Here is a 9,529-nt window from a genome sequence, read left to right as displayed (position 1 = left end):
AATTGTTCATTATCTCTGACATGTACAGTATATTTTAATTTGTCTTTAGGCAAAGAATTAGCTTTCCTTTCTGCAACAGGAACTCATTCAGTGCTTTCTGGCACATGCTACCTACTGTAGTAGCCTAAGAACATATTCCTTGCACCGTAGTGATAATCCTATTATTAAGAACGGGAGGTCGTGACTCTTAATTGTGCTCCTTTGCCAAGTCCCCTCACTGGAAACAAAATAGAGACAGCGACCTCATTTCTATATTTAAATTTTAAAGCAAGAAAAAAAAAAAAGTAAACGAGGAGGTTGGAATTGATTTCCAATTTTAGAGGGGGGATAAACTAAAGGGATTATAGTTGGACTTTATAAAAGCACATTGTCCACTTCCCTGTGGGCTATTTGAAATTCTAGATACTGTAAGTAATTAAGCAAGTTGCACACTGGGTTACAGAGAGTGCTTGATGTCTATTCTATGTAACTGTAACATCTGAAATTCTACTCTCCTTCCCTCTAGAACTCCGTCTGTCTTCATTAGCTGGCGGCTGGACTAAAAAGGTAAGAGTTGTTTAACGCCTTTAAAATTTGGGCTCTATAGTGGAAACAATTTGTTTCTCTTTTAAATTAACCGTTGCTTGTGTGAGATGGACACAAGTTCCTCATTATTTTCACTGTGCGCCAGCAGCTTTAAAGGGGCAATGCCCTAGGCTCTATGCAAGTTTGACTGCTCTTCTCCCAATAGGTGTCTGTATACATTTTAATGGGCATTACAATAAAACAAAGAATATTTTTATAATAACATATCATGCATGCATCCTTTAAAGAGACATGAAATGACAGTCTGGCACTGTTTTTTTGGACTCTATCACTGATATTTTCTTAGACATTGGCCAAGTAAGTCATTCTTGTTTATATATAACAGTATATGCAGATATGATATTCAATATGGCATGATTTATGTCAAGAGCGGCTTACAAATAAGCAATTGTCCCTTTAAATGCGCAATTTGTGGCTGCTTAAATAGCCAGTAACATAAAACAATAAACTGTATTTTTACATATTGTATCCTTCATCAGAAACTCAGATATAAGTTATACCAACGGATTTACAGCTCACAGTTTGATATTCTAAAACTTAAACAGTAAAAACGCAATGGATTACAAGCCTTGCTGTTCAAATGAAACTCTGGAGCTCTATCTGTAGCAACATAGCCGTGAGCTATGAGCATTGTATGCTTATTTAAATAAAATATATTGATGTTTTAAAGCAAAAAGGAAATATAATGACAGCAGAGGTCTCTTTGGTTGCTTTAAATGAATATATATATATATATATATATATATATATATATATATATATATATATATATATGTATATATATATATATATATATATATATATATATATATATATATATATATATAGTTAATTATCAGGAAATATGCTATTCTCACGTATTCTCGGTGTATGTAAGAATTCCCCATTATCCCTTCAAGTTGTCCGGCGTTGCAAGTGCTGCTACATTAACACTCAGGGTAGTGGATTCCCCCTGTCTACAGGCAGCAAATGGGATATCTGACACTGAAATAGCACCTATGTCTTAGAAGTAACCAGTGTCATTACATTCTGCAGTCATGATGAAGACTTCAAATCTGTCCCCTGCTCTGATAATGACATCACATTATAAGGATAACTGTGACTGAGCCCCTGGCGAGTCACACGGACTTGTAGTGCTCTAGAAGATCCTAAAACTGTACTGGACCCGTCATAAAATCAGATTAGTGTCTTTATAACATAAAAAAAAATTGTTTGCCTACACATTGCTCTGTGTTAAACTCAGCTCTATCGCTGAGGTGCAAGATCTGGAAATGACAATGTTAAAAAACCAAACTTGGTTCATTTGTAAAATTCACCTATCGGGTTGAACAGAAGAGCGGAAAGTGGAATTAATTTCACACTACTAGAATACTGCTGATTCTGTCTTCTACCTGTCTTTTAATATTGTATCAGGAGAGATCTTTATTTGTATACTGCTAGAATGTATGCTGAAACAAACACATTAATCTCATTGATTAACTGTAATACAATTTATTTTCATTTATATTGTTCTTTTTGTACTACTAGAATTCTGCTGAATCTCTCTCTTCGCTCTAATTTACATATCGCGTCAGACGTCATCTTTCTTTACGCACTACTATAGAATTTGCTGAATGTGTCACCGAACTTATTTACATTTGCTGTTTAAGGATTTAAACTGAAAAGCAAAAGCATACTTGCCTTGAAGGCACTGTTTCCCAGATCCACTTGGGTCCCCAGATGGTGCACTCCTTGCTATGCTTACTGCTCCTATTTCAAACAGGCCAAGAGGGTGTTAATGTTCTCCTCAGTAAACTTTCCATTCATGCGAATGGGAGGTCATAAAGTTGATGCTGTTGAATCAGAAGTGACAAAAATACATCTGGCAACAGCAAATGTATCCTGTAGCAGCACTAGTGAATGAGGGTCCCAGGTGCAAACATATACTTTGTTTAATTTATTGTTTGTATTTACCAATCTGGCCAGGAAAAAAAAAAAAAGTTGGGCAGGCGACATAATGGCCAATCACAACTCTAGGGGCTAAATTTATCAAGCTGCGGGTTTGAAAAAGTGGAGATGTTGCCTATAGCAACTAATCACATTCTAGCTGTCAGTTTGTAGCATGTACTAAATAAATGACTAGAATCTGATTGGTTGCTATAGGCAACATCTCCACTTTTTCAAACCCGCAGCTTGATAAATTTACCCCTAGGTGTGATCAGTTCATCATCATGATAGTCTATGTTTGGAATAACAACAATAGATTTTAAAATAACTAAGTTGTATAAGAAAATTAATTATCCATTAATGAGTCATAATTGATCTTATTCTGTATTGTACATAAATGATTTAACTAGAACAGGCAGCTGAGCAAATTTGCCACAAAATACATGTGAAAAAAAACCTACTTGGAATCAACATCCTCAATTGTTAGGACTTTAGCAACCCCACAGGATTGATTAATATACTTAAATGCCTGATTAGCATGCTTATGGGTGAGGCCAATATGCCTTTACCCTGTGAAGGGAGGGTAGGTCAGGGGGAACACAAATGTGACAGGTCTAAATTTGTTTCGTAAAGGCTATTCAAAGCCTTTTACCAATACTTTTACCAGTAGGAATATTGATAAGTAACTATTTCACCAATCAGGATATTGATGAGTAAGTCTTTCCCTGATAAGTAATTCATTCAGCATTATAATATTAATGAGCATCTCTTTCATCAATAGGAATATTGATAAGTATTTTACCACTAGAAACATTGATAGTTAACTGAATCACTAATATGAATATCAATATTTGACTGATTTACCAATAGGAATATTGATAAGAATCTCACCAATTTTTGTAACTCTTACCAATTGGAATTTTGATCACTAATACCCCCCCCTCTTCCCTCCAATCACAGCTATTTGCCATTTCACAAGTTGGTGTGCAAAAAATAATGCCTTTTACGAACATCCATAAACATCTTTTGATGTTAATAGATTAAAAATGTAATAAACTTGTTATACCATTTCTTTTAGTATACCCAAACAATTTGTGGTGGTTCCTTCATCAATATGCTATATGCTCTTACATACTCCACCATTAGCTACCATAAATTTCTTTGTCTCTGGTGAGTCCCTGTATAGATAGTACAAGTCCCTCTCACTACAATGTGGTACAACTGCTGAAACTTTAGTGAACTGCATTGAAAAATTAGCACTTAAAGCTTTTATGATTCATAACATCTGTGTAACCAGGAGCATGTGCAATGAATCAGCTAATTGTATTGTAGCCAGATTGTGTAACCAATGGTGAATAGATCTTTGATTAATCTTATCGTGGTAGATTTTGACCGCCAACCTAACCACTGCCAGCACTTCCCAGATAAGGATCCGTTGTCTGACTCTTATAACCTTTTCGCTAACCCTAGCTGCAGCCATGAGCAGCGATATGGAAATGCAGGCCTACGGCGAGGCCGCCGTTTTCCTTAGAAAGTCGGAAAAGGAAAGGATTGAGGCCCAGAATCAGCCCTTCGATGCCAAAACGTACTGCTTCGTTACCGACGCCACTATCGACTACATCAAGGGGAAGATTAAGAGCTCAGACGGAGCTAAGACGACTGTGGAGACGGAAGATAACAGGGTAAGATATTAGGGCGTTCGAACTTTCTAGAGTTTACATGACATATTTCCAACAACTTGCACATCAGATGTTTACCTCATGAAAACATATTTTTCTTTCAGCCGATTTTACTACAGAACTTTAGGGTGGTCTCAGTTATTGGGTGCTGTCGATATTTTATGCCCAAAAGATTTCAAGCGTGTTTTATGGCCACACCCCCTATTCATTCACTTTTCAATTAGAAATCATAACTCTTGTAAACATCACAAACACGCAATAGACACGGCTAACAATTTAGAACTTATTACCGTGTTGCTATTGCCAGTTACACAAGACAGCATATGCCTTGAGGAGATTATCTGGGAATCACCAAACTGTCGATAGAGTCATAAAACGGGGGATCCTATTATGAGGCAACAATGCCAGGGGCGCATTCCCTGCTTAGTTTTCATTCCTTGGCAATACAACTGGAAGATGAAATAGAATTGATGTCCTTTGTATTTGTTTCTGTCTTTTAGTGTTTAATTCTAAGTTTGTAGCCATAGTTATGGACGGACGTTTCATGATTTTCACATCTCTGTTCTTCATTTCAGACCGTCACTGTGAAACCTGAAAATATTTTCCCTATGAACCCTCCCAAGTTCGATAAAATTGAGGACATGGCGATGTTAACTCACCTGCATGAGCCGGCTGTCTTGTACAACCTCAAGGATCGGTACAAAGCTTGGATGATCTATGTAAGACACTCTCTGTTGGCCTTGTTGGATCTATGTAAGACTATCTATATTGGCCTTGCGTTCTTCATCAATCAAGAAGTAGTCATATGTTAGAAATATAACATATCACTTTTGAGATCTTACCTACAGTATAGTGTTTAGTCCTACACACCAGATCTCCAGGACATACAGAGGTAATGATATCACTTTATACATCACTGATAAGTTATCACCTACAGTATAGCGTTAAGTTCTACACACCAGGGGGTAAATGTATCAAACTGAGAGTTTTTCGGCAGGTTTGAAAAACCAATCAGATTTTAGCTATCATTTATTTAGTACATTCTACAAAATGATAGCTAGGATCTGATTGGTTGTTATAGGCAACATCTCCACTTTTCAAACCCGCCGGAAAACTCTCAGCTTGATACATTTACCCCCAGATCTCCAAGAAGACAGAGAGTTTATGATATCACTATATATATTTCTGATAAGATGCCACCTACAGTACAGTGTTCATTTCAACACACCAAATGCTTCAAGAGGTCATTTTGAGGGAATTAGGTAATTGTCCTGGTTTTTAAGATATCATAACTTGATTGTGTTTAGTTCTGAAATCCAGATACATATCAAATGCAGAATGGAAGTCACCTAACAAAAATCTAAATATTTTTTTTATTCCAGACCTATTCAGGTCTGTTCTGCGTCACCGTGAACCCGTACAAGTGGCTGCCGGTCTACAACCCCGAGGTGGTCAATGCCTACAGAGGCAAGAAGCGTCAGGAGGCCCCACCACACATCTTCTCCATCTCTGACAACGCCTATCAGTTCATGCTCACTGGTATGCCATAACACATATGCTAACTTAGCTTTTGCCATGATTGCAGTGCTATTCATTCACCTTGGTGGATATATGGCTACCTTCAACCTGTATATATAGTATATATATATATATATATATATATACTAAATTGGAATCTCTCTTTTCACTGCCAGATCGTGACAACCAGTCTATTCTGATCACGTATGTAGACACTTGTTCATTTTATTAATCCATAATCTACCATTCAATATACTATCTTTGGTTTGCTAGCTTAATTAATCAAACCTATAAACTAATTTGGGCATTGGAGATATAAAGAGCTCAGCCCCAAGTCGGATCTTAACATGAAAGGCTATAGAATTACTCTTATTCTTTCTGCATGTCAAGTGCTATAACACTTATCTATAGTGTGACACAACATTCCGTTCTGTGCTGTACTGCAGCGGAGAATCCGGAGCCGGGAAGACTGTGAACACCAAGCGTGTCATCCAATACTTTGCAACAATTGCAGCTGTGGGTGACATGAAGAAAAAGGAATCAAGCAGTGCGATGAAGGTACAGGAAATGTATCTGGGATCTCATTAGAAAATAGGAAATAAGAGAGAAATTTAATTGAGTCCGAAACTTGTAAAGCTATGGTGTTAAATGGTTTAACAGAAACCTAAACATAATTTTTTTTAAATAGCAGTTTCTGAAACCTTTCTTTGGCCCCTGACACATGATATTTTCAACTTCTCTGAGATTAGACTTCTAGTAGAGGGTCAGAAAATGATCCTCATTGTTCCATTGGCTAAGCAGTGTACGCATGGGTGTTATTGAATAAGGAAACAAATACCTAATAAAAAATAAGGACTCTAGTGGGCATATAGTTAGTCGAACTAGTTTGTACTTACACAATTAATGTGAGGAATATAGATTACAGAGTTTAGAGGGCTTTCACCAAACTGGGCTAGAATAATTTACAGCAGTTTATTTGCTCCCCAAGAGCCCCTAAGCATGTGCCTGTTAATCAATCTGCTGTAGTGTAGAACAAAAGAGAGGAGACAATTCTATGAGATGATTACAGGTGATCTGTTTAACCTTGATTTCTAATCATCATGTTCTCCTTATGAACAGGGCACCCTGGAAGATCAAATCATCCAGGCTAACCCTCTTCTGGAAGCCTTTGGGAATGCCAAAACCGTCAGGAATGATAATTCATCCCGTTTTGTAAGTTGTTATTTGTTTATAAAAGGAACACAAAAACTGTACTAAATGTGTCTTATAGCCAAAATCACAAACATTATATTCTCAAATGTTGGAGTTAAATTTATAGGGAATTTGAGTTAATCCCAGGTTTAAGATCTTCTATTATTTTGAGTTAACGGTCTTAGAACTTTTAGATGTTTGTAAATATGGAGTTAAGTAATAAGTGAATATTTTCACATTTATCTCTTCATGGAGTGAACAGTGTATATAATACTGTATTAAAAATAATACAATAGTATTATTACTATAGTACTATTAATTACTACTATTAATTATGGATGTCCTCATACTGTGTATATAATACAGCCTTAATAACATTGGAAATGTAAATATATTGTATATACAGTATATATACATATATAAATATATATATATATATATATATATATATATATATATATATATATACATAATATATATATATATATATATATATATATATATATATATATATATATATATATATTCTTACTATATAAATGCCTAGTGTCGTGTGTGGGGAAAAAAAACCAAGCTGCAGCGCCACCTGCTGGGCAGAGTTATACACTGACCTATATATTTCTTGAAGGAGAAGTGACAGTGGGGAGTGGTTGGTGGTTGCCGGGGGTGACAGTGGGGAGTTTTTAACACCTTAAGTAGCTTGATGAAGGATGTGGCGATGAAGATGAAGGATGAGGTGATGGAGAAAAATGATGAGGTGGTGACATGTGAACAAAACCACGTTAAAAAAGGGCGCTTGCGTCGGGAAGTAACGCTCTTCCCCTGAGGAGGCCTGGGCTAGGCCCAAATGCATGACAAGAACCTTTTTAAGACCTTAAGTAGCTTGATTTGACTAGAATGCATGAGTATCATGCACGGGTTAACTTGTATACATATATACATACACACACACATGTGTTGCTTCAGCTATTGTTGATATGTGATGACATGTTTATACCCATTAGGGCAAATTTATCCGCATCCACTTTGGCACTACAGGGAAGCTGGCATCTGCAGATATCGAAACATGTGAGTATTGATTACCTATTAATATGACTGACAGACAGATGTATGAACACAATGATTAAAATATGAGGGTGAATCAAATATTATCCGCACTTTGGCTGTAGAATTTATTTTAATCAACATTCAGAAAAGACAAACACATTATATTTCGACATAATCTCCACATTTTGTCCTTCTGTCAACAAGCTTTCGTATTCCTTCATTAAAAAATGTTTTAGGCTGAGCTGCGAGCCACGAAAGCACCGCTGTCTTCACTTCTTCAACAGACGTCAATCTTCGTCCTCTTAGGGCTTCTTTCAGGGGACCAAACAGGTGATAGTCCGATGGCGCAAGATCAGGACTATAGGGAGGATTCTTTAACACCTCAAAATGAAGTTTTGGGAGAGTGTCGACGTGCATTGTCATGCAATAACACAACACCCATGGATAGCAGTCCTCTGCGTTTTGTTTGAATTTTCGGCTTCGGCTTTTTACTGAGCATCTCACTGTAATGAGCACTGTTGATAATTGAAACTTTTTCCTAATAATGTTCCAATACTGGCCTTTGTGAATCCCAGAAAACTGTAAGCATCAATTTTCCAGCTGAGGGTTGACTTCTGAACTTTTTCTTGGTTGGCGATTCAGGATGCTTCCATTCCATGTCTCGTCGCCAGTAAAGATTCTTTTTAAGAAACTTCCTTAGAGTAGAGAAACTTTCCTAAAGAAATCTTCCTTAGAGTATCGGTCCAAATTTTTGTTTGCAGATTTCCAAGCGCTTCTGCTTGTGCTCTTCTATGAGTTGTTTTGACACCTATCTCGCACAAACTTTTGGAAACCCAAGTCTGTCGTAAATTATTGCATAGGCAGAGCCATAGCTGATTTGCAAATGATGTGCAACCTAATCCACTGTCACTCAGAATCAGTTCATGTGCACGCTCAATGTTCTCATCAGTTACAGTTGTGGACTCGCGTCCGGCTCATTCCTCATGGCTGACACTTGTGCGACCTTCTTTGAGCTTCTCTGTCCATTCATACACACTTCTTCGCAACAAAACACTTTCTCCATACTGTGCACAAAGTCTTCAATAAATATCGGCACCAGACACACCCTCAGACCGCAAAAAACCGAATCATTGCACGCTGCTCTTCTTTCATGCAAATCACAAGTGGGGCAGCCATTTTTTCTTACACTGCAGTCACAAATGAACTTACGTAACACGTTCAAATCTGCACAGCACTGACTGGGGAGACAGCGACCGAGTACAGAAAGCGTCGATAAGAGAGTGCGGTCAACAGAAGTTTTAATATAACTGGAGTGGGGATAATTTTTGACTCATCCTTGTATCACCATAATATACTACATACTAAACTGTAAACATGTTGGAGTGTTTTGTTCTTTCTTGCTAGGAAAGCAATAAAGTATTTACTGAAATGTAATTTTTATTTTCTAAAACATATTGGGCCTGATACATTAAGGAAAGTAAAGCAAAAAAAATGAGTAACATTGCACCTTGGCAAAACCATGTTGCATTGGAGGGGGGAGGTAAATTTTAAATTCGTGGACAGATTTATAGTTGGGGTATGGC

The 9,529-nt window shown here is 37.0% G+C and overlaps 1 protein-coding gene across 2 annotated transcripts in view; it reads left to right on the top strand.

Annotated features, from left to right (window-relative positions):
* The first annotated feature begins 499 nt into the window (after positions 1-499).
* The window catches only part of LOC142095156 (myosin-3), a 44,451-nt gene continuing 35,421 nt past the window's right edge, over positions 500-9,529 (top strand). For both annotated transcript variants that reach the window (XM_075177988.1, XM_075177987.1), the window contains exons 1-8: positions 500-546; positions 3,982-4,193; positions 4,766-4,909; positions 5,573-5,729; positions 5,885-5,912; positions 6,155-6,266; positions 6,828-6,920; positions 7,904-7,967. In XM_075177988.1, coding sequence (XP_075034089.1) covers positions 3,990-4,193; positions 4,766-4,909; positions 5,573-5,729; positions 5,885-5,912; positions 6,155-6,266; positions 6,828-6,920; positions 7,904-7,967 — 802 coding nt within the window. In that variant the 5' untranslated portion in view covers positions 500-546; positions 3,982-3,989. The remainder of the gene's footprint in view (positions 547-3,981; positions 4,194-4,765; positions 4,910-5,572; positions 5,730-5,884; positions 5,913-6,154; positions 6,267-6,827; positions 6,921-7,903; positions 7,968-9,529) is intronic.

Source organism: Mixophyes fleayi, chromosome 6 (assembly GCF_038048845.1).
Source record: "Mixophyes fleayi isolate aMixFle1 chromosome 6, aMixFle1.hap1, whole genome shotgun sequence".
Taxonomy (NCBI): domain Eukaryota; kingdom Metazoa; phylum Chordata; class Amphibia; order Anura; family Limnodynastidae; genus Mixophyes; species Mixophyes fleayi.
The sequence above is the reverse complement of the archived record's forward strand: the minus strand, read 5'-3'. Positions and strand labels throughout refer to the sequence as shown.